Below are 19,580 nucleotides of genomic sequence, written 5' to 3'. Positions count from 1 at the left end.
AGGAATGCAAAACATCTCCCTTTAAGCGACACCCACTGCCACATGGGCATGGCATCAGCATGAACCAGTGCTCCAGTCCCTCTAGAGCATTTGGAAAGGCTGTGATGGTGATTCCAGAGCAGGAAAAGACTTCTAAAAGACTGACCATGCACGACAGCACTCAACGAGTGGCATGTGGAACATCAATAAGTCCCCCCACCCTGGTCTCTGGGCTAGCACCTGCCAGCAGGTAATCAGCCTGAGCCTGTGTCACAACCTCCAAAATTCTGAAATGGTACAGGAAAGCTACATACTTGCCCCAACAGATACAGAAGAAAACAGTAGGGGACGATCAATCGGCCTAGATACTCAGCATGGCTAACTCATTTGTCGCTGATGATTAGAAGGTATTTTACAAGTGAAGAACCTGACACAGGCGGGTCACTTGCCTAGGCTCCCAACAGCTGACAGGACAAAGTCACCCCAGCAGGGGAAGGTCACCACACAGAAAGCTAAGATATACCGAGGTCCACAACAATGTGGGAGGCGAAGCGATGCCCACAGAGGTTGGAGGCAGCTGACACCGTCTTGCTGTGAAACAGGGCTGGCCACAGTGTGGGCATGCTGAGGCTACGGGAACACGGTATGATAGGACAAGGGATGGACAGAGTGGTCTTGGCTTCCTGCTTCCAAGTGACCTCTGGAAGTAGTTTCACCAGCCTTTGTACCTCTGCCACAGTCTCCAGAGTTTTACCAGGATTTCAAGTTCTCAAGGCTAGGAGTGCGACTCAGGGTAAGAGTGCTCATCTGGCATGCAGGAGGCCCTGGGGGTCCATCCCTCTACCTGAGCTGCACCTGCAGACCAGCAAGTACCCGGAGGACCTGGTGATTGGAATGGCAATGCTGGCCTCTGGCTTTCTTTCCAGGAACAAAGGCCTGGAGAAACACAACCAGCCAGATAGCCTCACAAGCTTGTGAGCACAAGGGTGCTCAGGTTTTAGGACATGGCCTGCTGAGGTTGGTACTTTACACAAGAATCACACACCCCTTTAGTGTCAAAGATAAGGGCAGGGATGGGGGGCATTTAGATTGCTGGGGACTGGGAAAGGAGGGTGACTCCTCACTGAGCACCCGCTGTCAGAATTCAGGCAGGTGTTTATTTTTGAAATCTTTTTCCCTCACTTATTACGTGGTCTTGCATAAGTTATTTCCATTTTAAGAAGGGGAACTTGAGGTTGTGATGCCATGTTGATACTGCAGTGTTACTGGATTCCTGTTCTTGAGTTTGTGTCCTGGCATAGTTGATGATTGAAGATGTCAGACAAGGATTTAAGAGTAAAACAAGCACAAAGTTTATTGAAAGGATAGCAAAGCATCCTGCCGGGTGAAAGAGCTAAGCCAAATAGCTAAAGTCTAAGGGGTTAATATAGGGCTCTGCCTGACTTAGGCACCCCTACTCTACTATGAAGTTCCATCTATAGTTAGCTGTCTAATCAACTTCTCGTTGAACCTGACCATCTGGCTGCCCCCTCCCCACACCATCCTTACTGGACTGGACATTCCAAGAGGGTCTGCTTAGTCCATCCTGTCCATGGGACCTGTCACATACGTTTTATGACTACCACTTTTTATTTTGGTGAGACTCTCCTTTTGCTATCTTGGGAAAATTTGCCATATTACTTCCCCTGAGGGGGTCTACTAAGCCCCTGTTTGTTTTTAAGAATGTTTCTTCGTCTCTCTTATCTAGGAGAAAGCCATGTACTTTACTATCTGGTGAGAAGCCGCTCCTCGTGTCTCCCTAGATGTTCTGCTTTTAAGGATGCCGTCCCATCTCCTCTATCTAAGACAAAGTTACTTCTGCCTTCCATTCCCCTTACATTCCCAGGGTCATTTCTGCTATTTTACCCCCTCATAATGAGATCTGCACTAGGCTGTGTGGCTAGGCTGGAATGCCACATGCTCTCACACACTTGAGAGCACTATTTCTTGTGAAGGAAAACCCAATGGCCTGTGTTTCTCACATTCCCAGTGACAAACCTTGCCTGGTTTCCTAGGAAAACAGTGCTATCTGCTGCTATTAACCTGGGAAAGAACAAACACCAGCTGGGACAAATGAGTGCCTAGTGGATTTCCTCTTCAAGGGTCACAGCAAAGGGAGAGCACTGCTGCTGAGTGGGGCTGGTGCCAAGGGAATTCAGTATCACCCCTCTCTCCCCCATTCTCAGAGGTCAGGGCTGGGGGTCAATCTGGAGGTGACTAGAGAGGCTGGACCAGAGACTGGAAGCCCAGAATTCAGGGCAGTACAGGAAGGCAGGCAGAGGGTGATGAGTGCACAGGTTAAAAGTGTGGGCTCTGGAGTCAGCCTGACTGGCAGCAGACTGGTAAGCTGAATAACCAGACTAGGTGATATGTCTTCTCCGTGCCTCAGTTTCCTCGGCTATAAAATGGGGACAAGACTAGCACCTTCCTCACAGAGCGCCCAAAGCCTAGTACATCAACTGCTCAAAACATGCAGCATACACCATTGTTATTATCAATACTACAACCATGGGAAAACTTTGAGGATCAAATGTCACAGTCAGGCACCCGGAATGAATATGTCAGGAGACTGCTTGAGATCTTCAATTCTATTTGATTCTGTAAACATTTATTCTGTGCCTGGTCCAGAGCACAAAGACAAACAAGATAGGCTTCCTGGCATGGGAGAGTGGCTACACACAAGGCCAGAGGCTTGGCTATCACGCCAGGCTGGGTTTGATCTCTGGCTCCACTATGAGGCTTCCTGCTGAGCCCCAAGTTCCACATTGATAAAAAGTGGTTCGTTCTAAGGGTGTCTAGGATGAACTGGTACCAAGGGCTAAGTGGGTGAATGCACACAAGGTGCTTGGCCCATCGCCCAAGACACAGCAGGTGCTCAGTGTGGGCTCTCTAGCCAGTTGACTGTGGCAGGGGACATGCACACCACCAAACATGCCACAGAATCCTGGGTTCTGCTTCCAGCATGCAGTGGGCTGGGAAATGGGCCACAGGCAGGATGGGCCCAGGTCAGTGCTGGGAGAGAGAGAAAGAAGTGGCATTTGGCAGGATATTGAAGGATGGGCACCTCAGGCAGAAGATGGGCATTGCAGGTAGAGGGAACAGTGTGAGCAAAGGCACTGTGCAGAAGGGGGCAGGAGGGACAGTGACACGGCAGATCTGCATGCCGTGCAAAGAGTGTTGTATTTGTGTAGATGTCATGTTTGGGATGACCACGCCGCGTGTCCAATGAATACAGACGTGCCTGGCAGGAAGGACCCTGCCTCAGCTGCCTTTCCCTTCAGCCCATCCCTCCCTCAGGCCACAGAGCTCACCAACCCCTGTTCCTTTTCTCATGGTTGTGCCCTGTCTGTCATGGAGGCGGCAGAAGGGAACAACTGCTACATAGGCTCAAGTCCCCAGAGCAACACTGACCTGCTCTGTGATCTTAGGTAAGTGACTCAGGCCCCCTCTTCTTATCAGTGAATGAAAAAAAACAAGGACGGGTGGAGTGAATAGACCTAACAATGGAAACAGCACAGAGCACAATGCTGGCATATTACTTGATGTTTTCACATGCCCCGTCTGTGGCTGGCCACAGTGAGATACTAGGGTATCATCTTGCCCAGTTCCCTCAGGGTGGGAGGTGACCCTTGCCAACTGCGAGGAGATGGGTTTTGGCAATAGTATCTGTGGGAGTGTAGGCAGGGGAGGAAACTACAGAGGGAGGTGCATAAATGTTACTGTTCTAGAATTATCGTATCATTGATCCTAAGGTAGATGTTACCTCCCCAGATGCTTGGGCTGAATTAGTGCTGGACACAATCAGGTCCTTCATTTTCTCAAAGTGTAACCAAGACATGGGAGGGGTGGGCATAACATGAGCATAGCAAGCCTTGCTTAAGGGCCCCGAGCCATGTGTGGTTTAGGAAGGCAGTACCCCTGGCTGAGACCCACCCCAGGACCTTTCTGGCCCCCACCTGGCCATGCCTTCACTGCTGGGCTGCTCACCTGGTGTGAGTAAACCTGGCTCCGTGCCTACCCCGGCAATCGCTGGCTTCCCCTTGGAAGGGCCTGAGGAGAAATGCCCCAGGCTCCCTTAGTACCACCAGTTATCAGCCCCAAAACTGTGGGTGTCTGTCATGGTCCTGGCTGGCCCCAGCCCTGACTCTCCCAGCAAGCTCTCCGAACACAGGTTCATTTTCCTGCTGAGGGAGGTGGGTGCCCTGCTGCTGAAGGACGTCTCCCCACAGGAGGGAAAAGGATGGTTCCACATAAGTGAGAGTCCCTCAGAGACCTGCCTCAAGCCTGGGAATTATGTCCTTGTCAATGTCACTATCCTCTAAGGTTTTGTCTTAATAGTTTTGGTCATATTAAAATGTTCCTGCTTTTTATGTACCTTAATTATTAATGAGTGATTACTTTTCATTTTTTAGCTAGTGTCCTTTAACCACTTTTAACTTAAATAAACCTTATTTTTGACCTTACTGATTAATTTCCTATGCTGCTAAAATTTCTGGCAGCCTTGCCTATTCTTGTTATATTTGTGCTAATCTTTTATCCTTTTTTATTTTCCTGGCCTTCATTCTTTTTAATTCATTTTTTGATTCTGAAGCTTTTAAGCCTTTATATTTATTTTATTGCGTTTAGCCATCCTCAATTTCTCTTTCTTCTTAGGTTGCATATTTCAATCCTACTATAACTTTTTTAAATGTCCCCTTTCACCATTTTAATGACTATAATTTAGTTTGCTGTACCATTGTTTCTTGGTTTAGTTTTTACTTTTTTATTTAAATTTTTAACAGCTTTGAGATTTAATCCACACATCACATTTAGTGCATAGAGGATGGTTTTTAACGTGTTTGCAGGCCTGTGCAGCTAACGCCAGCAACTTCAGAGCATTCTCAACACCTCTAACCCTTTAGCCATTCTCCTCTCCCCACCCCCATCCCCAGCACTTGCTAATTCACTTCTGGATTTCCCTGTTCTCCACACTGTATAGAAGCGGCCTTCCCTTCTCCACAGAATGGTCTCAGTGTTCCTATGGATAGCCTGTTAACCACAGATGCGTGTTTGTTTCTGGACAGTGGCACATGGCACTGTCCCACTGTGTTGATCGCCACTGCTAGGTAGCAAGGTTTGGAAGAAGCATGTGTGAGCTTTCCTACTTTGTTCTTTTCTCAGGACTGTTTCGGCTTTCTGGGTCCCCAGCAATTCCTTGTAATTTTAGAATCAGTCAATCTCCGCAAAGCTGGCCAGAAATCAGACACGCTTGTGCCAATCGGGTTAGTTTGGGGAATAATATCTTAATAATGTTAAGTCTCTCAGTCCACGACTACGGGATTTTCATTTAACTTTCTGATTGTTCATTATACATATACAGAAAAATGTGTGTGTGTGTGTGTGTGTGTGTATTGATCCTGCGTCCTGTAATCTTAAACTCATTTCTGGAGTCACAGGAGCCCAGATGAGTAGGGGAGGGGAGGCCCTCACCCCCAACCGCTTCAGTGCTGGACTCGTCTTGACACTGAATCTAGAAAACCCATCCAACTGACACCCTTCCAACTATGACCCTGTTGGAAGGGATTGGCAAGTTCACTTCTCTCTTTCCTTATTCTTTTTCTCAGCACAATTTAATAAATGCTGGATGGCTGGTAAATACTTTTAGAAAACCATCCATATTTGCAAAACATTTCTCTGGAGCTTCCAGTGCAATGAAATATGCATGCAAAATGCCTAAATCCAAGCAGTTTAAGCAAATTTAAAACAAAGCACACCTGTACATTACATGAAGTAATACACCAGCTTTGTTTAGTATTTAAGCCCGCTCTATTCCATAACACCTTAGAGGGAAGATGTTATGTTAATTTTGCAACTGAACACCAAAGCTGAAGGCAGAGAAAGCCCTAGAAATTGTACTCCACTGCAGGCCTCCTGCATGGGAAAGAGGCCGACGTGGCCCTTGTCGGATTAATTTGCTAGCCTGCTCCAAGCATACTCTGCTCAGGAACTAAGGACATACAGTATGGAAGGGGCGTGGCCACCCGCAAGGAGCTCCCAGCGTAGCAGAAGGTCACACAGGTAAGTAACTGAGACAGGACACACTATGGAAGGCAAGGGAAGGGCTGGCCAGGAGCTTGGGTTTTAAGCCGGAGCAGACGTAGGTAAGAGAATGGTGAGATGAACCTCTTACAATCAAGATAGGCTGAGTGTACACACACGTGTGACAACCTAAATGCCCTGACTGTCGTGGTCTTGGTTGCCTACCTCTTCATCCCACACAGAGCCAAAGCTACCACTATCTGTGCTGAGTCATATTGACCCTTTTTCCCAGAAGTCCAGGCCTAAGGTGACTGTCCCCTCAACCCCGCTTCACTGGGTGAGAGGTCCTATGGAGAGACATACCTGCACAGGGGCAGGTGTGGGTTCCACAACAGCAGGCAGGGAGTTGTGGGAGAATGGGAAGGCAGGCATCACCTGTCTAGCCAAGTGCCATTAAAGCATGGTACTTCAATGTTGCCAAGTTTAACTTTTACCCAGAAAATGTAAGATAATACTTAGGTGAAAATTACTTATTTTTAAACGCCAGCAACTAATTCAACAAAACCAGTGCTGGGAGCCAAACACTGCTCAATCCAGTGTCCACTGTTGCCCAGAAACTTCGCAGCACCCTGGAAAACAGGAATCCAGGTGAGGAAACTGAGGGCTGAGAGGTCGAGTACCTTGCTGAAGCCACGTCTCCGGAAAGGGACAGAACAAGAACTCCAAGGCAGGGCTGCCACTTCAAAGTCTGCACAGGCGCCTGCTCCTTCCAAGTGCTGCTTTGAATTTCTAGGGACCTCTGGCCTAAGACAAGCCTTTTTCCACCGTTGCCTATCTAGCAAAAGGTTCTATGAGGAATTAACATTTCTCCTTAGTTGCTCTTTACTTTAAAGATAAAATTACACGCTGGCAGAGTGGCTCACATGGTAGAGTGCCTTCTTAGCAAGCACGAGGCCCTAAGTTCAAACCCCAGTAACACCAAAAAAAAAAAAAAAAGCACCAAAAAAAAAAATTAAAGATAAAATTACTATAGCTTGTTATTTTTAATGCCTTTCTCCAAACAGGTCAGGAAATAAAAGTGATTAATCAACAGGCTAAGTGTTAAAGTACTCAGGTCATTAGATTTCAGCCGAATACTGTGTGGACCTCTCCCCATAAAGGCTGAAACTACCTTCTCTTTCCGTCAGTCAGTGCCACATTTGCTCAGCACTGATGAATGTCTTAAGAACTAGGGACTTCCCTCCTCCCCTTTTTGCCTGCACACTTGTGATACTATACTTATCTGTGTTACCAGCTCCTTCCCAAGACTTTTCACAAGCTTAGGGATTCCATGAACGAAGGTGGAAAAAAAAGGAAGTGACTGGCAGTTGGTACTGTCAACAAATATGGCTGTCTGCCTGCTGTGGGCCACAGTTACTTGTTGAGGGTGTTGGGGCCTCCCTCCTTAGGCACATGTTCTACTAAGGGATGCCAATGAGTCTAGTCTGCTCACAAAGTCAAGCAAACCCAGGACCTAAGCATTTTTTCTTGTACATCTTTTGGGCTTTCTTGGAGTATGTTCACAAGTTTGCTCAGTTTTCTATGTGGCTCTCATGAATTCATGCTCTGCCACATGTGCAACTGTCCCTAGACACATTCACTACACCAAGTGACCTATTACTGAATGGACCTCCATGTTCCTGGAGTACTCCTGCCCTGCTGCCTGTCTGGACTGCTGCTCTGTGAGCCAGACTTCCTGTCATGTTTCATGTCGGTCTCCCCAGGGTTTTCCTTCACCTGCTCCTATTTTCTGGACCCCTTGTTTTCCTGTCCCTTGGTGTATTTTGTCATTTGATGGTAGCTTCCTGGAAGGGAAGATGACTTGCTGGATAGGAACAGTAGTCATCGTTATTCTCATCTGCGTTGATGACAAAGCTGAGTATAGGACTCTAGACTGAAGATCGTTCTCTTCAGAGTTTTCATGGCTTTGCCCCAAAGTCATCCAGCTTCAGTTACCATTGGGAAGTCAGATGTCTCCTCTCTGAAGGCTCTTTGTCCCCAGACTTCTACATCTCAGAATATGAGTGTGGATTTCTTCTTTTTATTTTTTGGGACTGGGGTTTGAACTGAGAGCTCTGTTATCACTAGGTGGGTGCTCTACCACTTGAGCCACACCTCCAGTCCAAAAGAACTCTTTTGGGAAGAGGAATATCTTTATGTTCATTCTGCTAGGTACCTCATAAGCCTGTTGATCTGGAAATTCATGCCTTTCAGATCTGGGGAAATTCCCAGATCATTTCTCATAAACTCTTCCTTTCCAATCCTCTATACTTGCGCTCTCTCTCTCTGCTGTAGCTTGAAAAAGTGTGGTACTACAGCTAGGTAGTGGGACCTTTAAGAAGTGGAGCCTAGGACTAATGGAGTGGCTCAAGTGGTAAAGCACCTGCCTAGCAAGCATGAGGGCCTGAGTTCAAACCCCAGTACCACCAAAAAAAAAAAAAAAGAAGTAGGGCCTAGTGGGAAGAACTTAAGTCACTGGGAGCGTGCCCTGGGAGGGAGGGACCTCAACCCCTTTTCTCCTTTTTTTTTGGCTTCCTAGATGCCATGAGGTGAGCAGCTTTCATGCCATGTGTACCCCCATGATGTTCTGCTTCACCATAGGTCCCAAAGCCAAGACACCATGGACTGGCACCTCCCAAACTGTGACCCAACATAAACCGTTCCTCTTTTAAGTCCATCACCTCAGGCACTATGTTACAGAAATGGAAAGCTAGCCAGCATACTAGAACCTGACATGTAGACACTGGTCACTTATTTTAACTTTGCTGTCCCGTTCTCCATCTCTTGGGTTTTTGTTGTCTGGGGGTGCTCTCCAGTTCATCTTTGCCCTCTCGCCTTCTACAAGTTGTAATTGCAATGTCAGATCTCTTGTGTTCCCAAGAGCTGTTCTTATTTGCCATGCATTTCTTCTCCACAGTCACTTGCTCTGCTTTCGTAGATGCAGAATCTCCTTCTGAGAATCAGGTTTTAGTTTTCTCCTGCTCATCATTGTTCCTGTTGCCTGGGAATCTGTCAACACTGGTTTTCCTCGGAATGTGGTGGAGTGCTGACACCAGCCCAAAGCCTGTTTTAGAGGGGGGCAGGGAGGGAGGAAGTAGTCACTGTCATTTGGGCTCCATCGAAGGGTGAGCTGGTGTGGGGAAGGTATATTGTGGGGGAACCTCCAAATTTCACTTTTCTCTTGGTCTGGCCAGTTTCTTTAGAAAAGAAGTCTTCATTCCATGGCCTAGGTAAGACTGGTTGTTGTGTTCCAGAAGCCAAAGCATTCTAGAAGCCCGGGCTTGCTTCCAGGAAGGCACTGGAGGGTCTAGGAGTGGCTCAGTGCAGAGCACCTGCCAATATGCCTGAGGCTCTGGGTCTGATCATTAGTGCCACAAAAACAAGCAAACAAACAAAAAATCAGTCTGCGCATTTCAGAGGCTATGGCTGGGGACGCCAAGCTGTGACTAAACCAGCAGATGTGAGATCCTTGTCTCTTGGCCTTCTCAGTGCTTGCCTGTGGAATCTGGTTGGATGGTGGAAAAAGTCTAGGAAGCTACTGGTGGATGAAATAAACCAGGAGGCCAAAGAGGGAAAGGCAGCCACAGGGCCTCCCCTTATGGAGACTGTCACACATTCTGCAACACTATACTCTGTCCCTTGCCTACTCTTCCAGATGCCCTCCAGCGCATGCTTCCTTCAAGAATTCCAGCTCTGCCTCAGAGGACAGGGCTTCTTATCTGGCTGTGCGCCTAGGGGAAGCAGGGGACTGGGTGCCACTGCTTCTCATGCAGACTATCAGCCAACCTTCTGCTCTCCAGCCCCATCCATAAGCAGGCTTTCAAAGGTAGCTAGAATCTCCAGTTTCTTAGTTTGAGTTCTTGGCCATGGCCCTTCCCAGGCATTTAGCTTTCCCAGTCTGCTCAGTCCATTTCTGTTTGTCCATCTGCTTTGAGCAGCCAAATGTTGCAGACAACTCCCTACTGCCATTCCTGTTCTATTCTCTCTGTACTTGTGGGCAGAATTCCTTTTACATCCTTACCATCACTCTGGTGGCATTTGGGCAGAGTGAAGAAAAAGACAAACACTCTGACGATTGTATTTTACTGAAAGCTCTGACCCTCAGTCTTTAAAATGATTTTGGTTCATCAGGAAAGATAAATAGCATACGGCAAAAAATCAAAACTAGGGAAAAATAAAAGGTGAAGGAAGGCTCCTAATGTTTTGTCGTCTATTGTACTTACTTTCGAAGGTTTGAGTCTTCCCTCTGCTGTGCTCTGAGTGCTTGGCCTTATCAGTTACTCAGCATCTCGGAATTTTAGTTTTCTTACATGTAGGACAATGATAGTGAGATGACCAATCTTGTTGGGCTGTATGATGAGATCACGCAACACAGAGTAGGTACAGTCCTGTGTCACTTAATTCCTGTCGCCAGCAACTGTGCATGTGACACTACAAGACATTCCTCAGCATGTGCGGTAATGCTGGCGTAAACACCCCAGCTGTGTTGGCAGTAGAGCACATTCTTATGTACAGCACGTAAGACTTGATAAGGATAACCAATGACTGTGCTACTGGTTTATGATCTTTGTTAAGTTTTATGCTAATTTTAGAGTATAGCCCTACTTATAAAAAGTTTACTGTTACACTGGGGAGAACCTCACCCACCTGTTGCTACATCTCCTGACTGCACCACAAGGCCATGTTGGTGGCCGACCTTCACCATCTAGGTCTGCATGAGGACATCTGTGACATTCACATAGTGGTGAAAACCATGCACTTCTCAGAGAGCATCCCTGTTGTTAAGTGACACACAACTATAGTTTACAAAGGCTGGCAGAGGATGAAGAGTGGGTAGATATAAAAACCAAAGGACACGCTTGTTTTGTCACACCATGACTTGAGATGCTCGGGGACATTCATGCAGAGGCGTTTGCTGGAAGCAGCAAACACTTTTCCAGGCACTATTTGGGCCATGGGCCGGCACTGAGCAGAAGAGGTGAGTGAGTGAAATGACTGCACTGCAAGGCAGGGTGCGCTCTGCGAGAAAGGCTAATGTTCAGAGGAGACAAAGGAAAGCCAGCCAGCCCAGGCACAGAAGTCAAGCCTCCACCTTTACCTTTCTTGGTCTTACACGGTCCACATTCAGGGTGAATCTCTTGCAGGGGAAGGGACACCACCTTGGCCAGCCCGGCGTTCAGCATGTACTGGTATAGGCGCTTAAATGTCCTTTCACACAGCCCCTGCCAAGACACAAGTCACAGCTATCATCAAGCAATCGACTCCTCAATCAGGTAAGCGCACATAGGCTCAGGACATGAATTAATTGTTACCCTAAAGGAGGAAACACTAGAGACAAAATGAGGAAAGACTGTTAAGCTACAGTGTTGGGGAAACAAACGAGGTCCAGAGCAGGACAGAAACGATTCTACCTTTTTTCTTTCTTGGCATTACTGGGGTTTGAACTCAAACTCAGGGCCTCGCACTTTGCTAGGCAGGCACTCTACCATTTGAACCATACCTCGAGCTCCTTTTTGCTTTAGGTATTTTTTAGGTAAGGTCTCACATTTTTGCCCTGGCTGGCCTGACTATAATCCTTCTCACCTATGCCTGTTGGTTGAGATAGGGTCTTGCTAATTTTTTGCCCAGGCTTGGACTCTCCCAAGCACCGCCTCCCGAGTAGTTGGGATTATAGACATGAGCCACTGTGTCTGGTTGAAATGATCCTACCTTTTAATTACCAGACAGGGAAAGAGATTCAGCTAAAGAGATCCTGAAAAGGTATGGGGTGGGGATGAGGCAGATGGGAGGAGAGCCAAGAGGAGACCTTTCCCCTGATACCTTTCCACATTGTTTGATTTTTTTTTAACCAAGTGAGAGCATGAATTATACACACACATGTGCACAAACACTTCCCACAGACAGTGGAACAAACAGGAAAAAAATGAGACTTAGAAAAACATTTACAATGTGGTCCAAAAAGATGAATATGTCCACCTTCTCACACACTTCTGCAAGGCTGAGACAAGCAAATGACCTCAAGGATGTCCTTGCTGCAGGGTCACCTCCAGTGCAGAGAGGCCTTCTAATGCAGTCTTTTTGAAGCACTTTGCTTGCTGACAATGTAAAGTGCGAGTAGTCACATGAAGAGAAACCAGATTCCAGCCTCTCGCAGAGCTGCCTGGCAGCCAATGCTGTGGACACAGCTGCAACAGGGTACGAGGCCCATGCTCCTACCACACCTTCAGCCCAGGAAACTGCAGCTCAGTTGTTGCTTACCCCCATTTTTGCACTGCCCTTCTGATAGTCCTTAAGAGGAAAGTGGATTCTAAATCTATGCTGCCAGCACAACACCCCACACCCGGCCCACCTGGCCTGCTGCCATTTGGTCCTGCAATCTCTGGATGAGTGAGCAAGGTACCACTGTCTTGTCCACAGACTGAACAAGAGGCGCTCATGGCTAAGTGCTGCTCCCAGTCTTCAAGGTTTCTCTTCACACTGGAGGAGAGACTGGCAGCAAGTGTCTCTGGCTGCTGCCGCCACACATCTGTGCTCAGCTCTCAGATGGGCCAGCACTCTAGCCGCTGGGCAGCAGAACATACGGCTATTCAAAAATACAGATGAGCCCCAGATGGCCCATTTGAACCACCGGCTTGTACATGGCACCCATCATTAATCTACTGTGCCCCCGGCACCAGGGAAAGCCCCACGGAAGCTTGTCCATCAAACCCCAGCCCTGAGCATATGGTACTGAGCCTGACCCATCGCTGGCGTGGGCGGATGATGCAGTCCTGCCTCTGGGGGCTACCATGGAGGATGTGCACAATCTGCCCAGCAAAGAGAAGCAGCAGCAGGACACCCCGCCCCCTTCCAGAAGATAGCATCCGTATTCACGTACCCACCTGGTCTACAGGTTAATTACTCAGCTCTGACCCCTGCTGCCAGCTGCCGACTAGACACCACAGTGAACACCCCAGTTCTTCATACTCAGTCTTGACATCTGCCTTGCTGCATGCCCTCTCCACCCACACCTACTCCTCCTTCTGACCCTGCAGACATCTGCATCTGTGGGCCAGGCACGGTCCACACAGTGGGATGGAGTGTGAGTGGACAGCTGTGGTCCCTGCCTTATGGAGCCTGCTGTCCTGTTCTAGTCCACTCAAGGCGCATCAGCCACTCCTGTCAAAAGCACAGCTTCACTTAAGATCCCCCTTCCAGCCCCTCCACCTCAAGGACCTGTCAACAGTTAGGGACATTAATGTCACCTCCAAAATGCTTCTTAAACAATTCAAGTCCTCATGGCTACCCACTGGCCAAGGAAACAGCAGCTACCCTGCCACTGGCTTCTGATCCCTTTCCTTACAGGGGCCCATCTTCCTACTGCTCCTCTCTTCTATAGTTCCTCCCTGTGGCTGGCACTGATGCCCCGATTTCCAGGCTCGAGTCCCAGTACCTTAGTCTGGCACTCGAGACATTCCTGGTTTGGTCCTGCTGATCCGTTTCAGCCACATCTCCAACACCTGCCACTGCTGCCCTCGGACCACTGCTGACCTCTAATAACACTATCATGCCATTTTCCCTGATATTGGGGAAAAGCCCACCAATTCTAATTGGTTCTGGGTGGCTGCACCAGCTCTCAAGCACCTCTTCTACTGTGCATTCACACACTGTGCCCCCACTGGATGGCCTGTGACTGTGAGGACTGCTGCCCCCACCCATTTCTATCACCTTCATGGGGAACACAGCTCTGACTCAATGGAGACACTGACAGAACCATTTGCTGAGTAAGCGAAAGAATGCCCTGTAGCATGGGTCTTGTCCCTTTCACAGTCCACAGGGCTAACCCAAGCACAGCCTGGCCCCAGCCCCCTGCTGGGGACTTGGCACAGCATGGTGCCCCAGTCTCCAAAGCCTACATGGGCTAGCAAAGAACAGATGCAAACAAAGGGGTCAGATTCTAAGCCAAAAGAACTTTCTTCATTTCTACTTGGGTCTCCTGACAGGGGCCTTCCTAGTCTGCCTTTTATTTTCCACTTTTCATAGCAACTATGCACAAACACTCTCCTACCCCAAACAGCAGGGCACAGGGGACAGTACTGGCACTGACTCTCCTCCAGTTTCTGAGAGGTAACAGAAAGTGGGGGACTGAGAGGGACTGACTACTGCACAAGTGGCTGCAGCTAACTGTATTACGAGTGAATGCAGGCTTCTTGACTTTTCAAGGGAAGCTGGAAGCCTGGATTTCTACAGGAAATCTCAGTGTGAGAGGAAAATAAATAAATAAAAGTTAGGTCAAACCAAGCTGCTGGTCTGAAGAGGTGGCACACCATAGATTTAGTACCGGGAGACATTCCCTCTGTAAAAAGTGAAATCAGAGGTCTGGCAGAGTGGCTCAAGCAGTAAGAACAACTGCCTAGCAAGTGTGAGGCTGAGTTCAAACTCCAGTGCCACCAAAAACAAACAACAAAAAACTGAAGCAAAAACAGTAAAGAGACTAGCAATCCACCAACACAGCATGGAGCTGGGCAGAAGGGTTGCCCTGGTGTATGACCAGGCCACAGACCACATCCCTTTGGGGAGTAATTACTAGTACCCAGAAAACCCAACTTTGGATTTTAAGCTGCAAGTGCTATGGTTCAATCCATGTGGCAATTTCATCCTCAATTTCTAATCCTGATCTTTCCTACCATCCACTGAGAACTGTCCACATCTACTCGGGAGTGCCGCTGCCTACACCTCCTCCAACATTCACTTCATCATGGCCTCTACTCTTGGGCCCAGGACCAGGCAGGTCAATAATTGCTTTTCCCCCCTCTGTCATCTCACCTCCTTCTCTGCACACCACTCTGTTATTTCTGTATAAAACCACTGGGAACAAACTAACGAATTCCATTATGGAAGGAAATCTAAATGCCAAGACTGACTGTCCCCCATGAACTGTAATGGCAGGTGGCAGGCAAACCCCAGGGGAAATGGACTGCAGTCAAGGGCAGAACTTCAACAAATGGCTGGGCACTTACTCACTGTGTGAAATAAAGGAAAATCCCATTTGTTTCAGCCCAGCACAGAGCTTTGGGCTGCATTCCTAAATCTACACATGACAAGGCTCTCTTCACCACTGGGACGGCCGCAGGTGGCTCACCAGTTCCTCCCTCAGCTTGCCCAGTGTTTCCATCTGGTTGCTCCGTGTGCTCAGCATCATTGACAGCTTCTCCATGAGGATGTCGTACTTGCTCCTCCTGCAAGAAATACCAGCCAGGCCAGCAAGTTAGGCTTGTCGCTAAAAACCACCTGCTTTCTAAAGATGACAAAGCATGGCTTAAATGACAACACAGCAAACTACACAGCCTGAGGCCTGGGCTCAATCGTCACCCTGCCCAACTCCCACAGCAATAGCTGGAGACGGTGGCTGGGAGACATTCAGTCCCATGTCCAAGGTCACATAGCTGGTGACACCATCTAGACTCCAGTTAATGGAATGATTTTCTAACACAGCTTATGGTTGTCTAAAACTTCTTACACTTTTGAACACTTTAAACCTTAGGAGGCCTCTCACACATTTCCTACTAAGTCACCAGGTGAACAGGGTGGAAGTTATTTCATGAACATGTTAACAGGCTTACCCAAAATCCGGGCCCTGACTTGAACCTAGGTCTTCTCCCTCTACACCCAGCACTCTCTTAGCTGCATCAGGGCGTCTGCCCCTCAAGGCCTGGTCTCTACCTCTGACTCATTTCTCTTGTGAGGCTGACATCATGATGAAGGCCTTTATCCAGCTAACAGTCACTAAAGGAAGCGGTTGACAAACTCAGTGTTCTGACATGGTGGCTCACACCTGTAAACATAGCTATTCAGGAGGCGGAGATTATGAGGATTGCGGTTTGAGGCCAGTCTAGGCAAAAAGTTTTTGGAACCCTATTTCATCTAGTAAAAAGCTGGGTATGGTGGCTGTGCCTGTCACCCCCATTACACTCTTGGGAAGCATAAATAGGAATGAGCACAGTCTAGGCCAGCCCAGGCATAAGTGTGAGACCCTATCTCAAAAATAACCAAAGCAAAAAGGGCTGAGGGTGGGGTTTAAGTAGTAGAGCCCAGCAAGCCCAAGGCTGAGTTCAAAACCCAGTACCATGAAAAGCTGAGTGCCTGGGGCAGCTACATCAGAGGCAGGGAGCCTGGCACTAGCCCAGCTGCACAAGGGCAGCCTGACTCTACTCATGGTCTGAGGGAAGAAAAGTACTGGGTGGGATCCAGAGACCTCGACCCCTTCTGCAGCTACACTGCTTCTCGATGAATGAAAGCGTAAATGAGGGGCAGAGAGGGCTGTGTACAACTACTTGGCACATGAGGCTGGGTCACAATCATTTTACACAAGAGGACTTTGCTGGATTAAAGGGCCAAGTTGAAACACAGTGTACATTAATTGAGTGTGCTCTCTCCTACCCTAGGGTGGCCACTCTCATGGGTATTCCTTGTAGATCATAAGCTATATACTAGCTGTTGAGTTTGACGATATGGTAATTTAATGGATAGTGTGTCTAATTAAAATGTGACTTCATGGGCCTGACTTGGTGGTATAGTTCTATAATCCCAGCTACTCAGGAGGTAGAGATTAGGAAGATCATGGTTCAAGGCCAGCCTGGAAAAAACGTTAGCAAGACCCCATCTCAACCAGCAAACTGGGTGTGGTGGTGGCATGCTGTAATTGCAGCTATGCGGAGGTACAGGTAGAAGGATCTTGGTCTAGGGTCGGCCCCAGGCAAAAAGTGCAGGACCCTATCTAAAATATCACTAAAGCAAAAAAGGGCTGGGCCATGGCTAGAGTGGTAGAGGTTTGCCTAGCAAGAAGAGGCCCTGAGTTCAAATCCCAGTACTGCCCTCCACAAAAAACTGAATTCACAAAGCACAAGTGTCTTCAAAACACAGAAGACAGATTAGGAGCTTATGAAAGTTTGACCATCCACAGGTCTGAAGGCCAGTCAGGATCACAGGATGTCTCACAGGAGCACAGATTCGATTTTCACGGCAGACATCTACTCAATGGACAGACTGCACATGGTGTCTAGCACTTTCTCTGGGTCAAGCCACATGCAAAACAGCAGGTGCTACAAACATCAGGCTTACAATCACTCCTGAGAGTTCACTCCCCTCCCTTTGGAGGGTATGCCTAGCTGCTAGACTCTGCCAACTGGCCAGGGGAAAATCACAATCACTCCCTAACCCCTGTCTAGGAAAGGGTTTGCCATCTGCCTCTGGCTATCCCTTGGCTGCCCATCTCCATGGAGTGCCTGGGGACTTATAGCTCACCAGGGTGACTTGTCTTAGGCCCTGTACAGCTGGACCTTTCCCCACCATGGTGCCTAGTACTCCTAAAAAGGAAGGCATGGGATTGTGGGATATTGATTGAGACCTTCTCCACATTGCATGGAATGGGAATTAGTTACCCCAAATCCAAGGATTAAAGAGTCAGAGGTAACCTACTCACACCCAGGGACTCCCTAGTCCTCAGAAGGGAAGGACCATATTTTAGCAGTGTGCTGTGTGGTCTGGATACGATACTTGTCCCCCACACACCAGAGAACCTCATCATTTCCTCCACACAGGGTGATTATTACGGCTGCACGTTTCAAAAACACCCAATTTTGAATCGATATAATTCAACCACAATTTTGGCACCATAACCACAAATCAAAATTTGACTTACTAGGGCTGGTGGAGCGGCTCAAGTGGTAGAGCACCTGCCTAGCAAGCATAAGACCCTGAGTTTAAACCCCAGTGCCATCAAAAAAAGAGAACTTTAGTCAGAATGAGTTTGACTTAGTTATTTGTATACTCCCCCTCTCAAATTTCAACAAGATGATAATAGTTCCTATTGTGGGGCTGCATACGTATTTTTCTTTCTTTTCTGTATAATTTCCAGGCTTTCTAAATGAGCAGAACATTATTTACATCAGAAAAACAAATGTTTTTTTAAAAAGCTACAGTCATATTCTGACTTGGTCTCTGAGATTTTTAAAATCACAACACACACAGCTATGATATGGAAGTACCCAAATGTTTTGTTCTCTGCACACCATACCTGTCTACGTGAAAGCGATTCAGGAGGAGGAGGATGGAGTGCTGTTGGGCTCCAGTGGGTAACCGGATCACATGTGACTGCATGGTGATAAGCCCATTCTTGTTCAAGATTTTCCTGTGATAATGAAGCTTCCCAGCATCGACCCTGCAAAGAGGACAAAAATGTGGGCTGCACTGTTTTGTTTTGTTGGTAGTTTTACCCCACCAGGTACAGTGTCTCTCACTTGGACATAAACAGCAGAGACACACCTCCTATGTAGCCAGTCTAAGACACTTGTCACTGGGAGACAACAGCCTTGAAACAAAAAGCCATGCCTGGGGGAAGACAAAGCAGCAGGCCTGCATTTAGAGTACAGGGTGCAATGACCAATGAGCCCTTGTTTCAAGGTGGAGACACAACCCCCCCCTTACTTGAAAGCAGTGGTGTGAAGGTCCCGCTGCAGCTCCCCTTGCCACCTGGACCGGCCTAATCGCTCCAAAATGCAGTAGGAGAAGTCAGGGAGCTTGAGGTCAGGGTCCCCCTCGGGTCCTATCAAGGCCCTGTAGCGCATGTCCTGGGAGGCAACGACGATCAGCTTCTTGCCCCACCTGCATGTCAGAGACAAGTGTGTGCATAAGCAAGTTCAACCGACAGAGCCACCGTTTTCTGCTGCTTCTGTGTTCACAATTCCCCCAAATCTAGCCAAGCAAGTTTTCAGTCTTAGAACTACACCATGTGCTTAGTGAGCAGATCCAATCTTATCTTATCTCCTTGCCTAAAGCCTTCCCAGGGCTTGCCAAGACTCCCGGGCCACATCCACACTACCCACTGAGGCCTGCAAGGCCCTCCCTGACCTGGTCCTCCCTGCCTCACTCACTACATTCCTACCCACTGGGCCTTAACAAGCTTGGGGCTGCTGCCAACGCTGCTCCCTCTACTGGCTGCTCCCATCAGAACCTCAGGTGACCATTCCTTCCCATAATTCAGGTCATGGCTCAGCTGTCAACCCCTTGGGTTTTCCAGAAAATCCTAACTACAGAAGAGTTCCAGCTCTACCCTAACCATTCCCATACTCTTCAACACACTCAGCACTCTTGGAAATGGCCTTATTTCTCCCCACCCCCACAAAGTTCTCACATGTGCTCCTTATTCAAGCATTAGTGCCACAGACCAGGCAATTCATTCACCAGGACATCCCTGGTACCTGCAACAATCTGTGCATAGCATGGGCTCCATGGACTGATAAAACAAACTCCAGGGTCAAACACGCTGAACTATGTAGTCAGCGGTCTAGGTTTTACTTTACTGGTAGAGACCAGACCTTGAATGTGCTGACTTGATGTGCTATCAGAAATAACAACCTAAAAAGGCCCCAACACTTCATAGCAAGGCACTTTGAGATAACTACATTCTCCCAGTACTTCCTATGCCTCCCCACACTTACAGCTGCGACTCCACCACTGCCTCGCCT

At 48.1% G+C, this 19,580-nt stretch overlaps 1 protein-coding gene across 1 annotated transcript in view; it reads right to left on the bottom strand.

Moving 5' to 3' along the window:
• Gtf3c1 (general transcription factor IIIC subunit 1) overlaps window positions 1-19,580 on the bottom strand; it is a 67,529-nt gene that overhangs the window by 40,975 nt on the left and 6,974 nt on the right. Inside the window, exons 3-6 of the mRNA XM_020181987.2 lie at window positions 18,541-18,717; window positions 18,131-18,274; window positions 15,197-15,293; window positions 11,174-11,297 (exon numbers count right to left, since the gene is read on the bottom strand). Coding sequence (XP_020037576.2) covers window positions 11,174-11,297; window positions 15,197-15,293; window positions 18,131-18,274; window positions 18,541-18,717 — 542 coding nt within the window. The remainder of the gene's footprint in view (window positions 1-11,173; window positions 11,298-15,196; window positions 15,294-18,130; window positions 18,275-18,540; window positions 18,718-19,580) is intronic.

This window comes from Castor canadensis, chromosome 17 (genome assembly GCF_047511655.1).
Source record: "Castor canadensis chromosome 17, mCasCan1.hap1v2, whole genome shotgun sequence".
Taxonomy (NCBI): domain Eukaryota; kingdom Metazoa; phylum Chordata; class Mammalia; order Rodentia; family Castoridae; genus Castor; species Castor canadensis.
The sequence above is the reverse complement of the archived record's forward strand: the minus strand, read 5'-3'. Positions and strand labels throughout refer to the sequence as shown.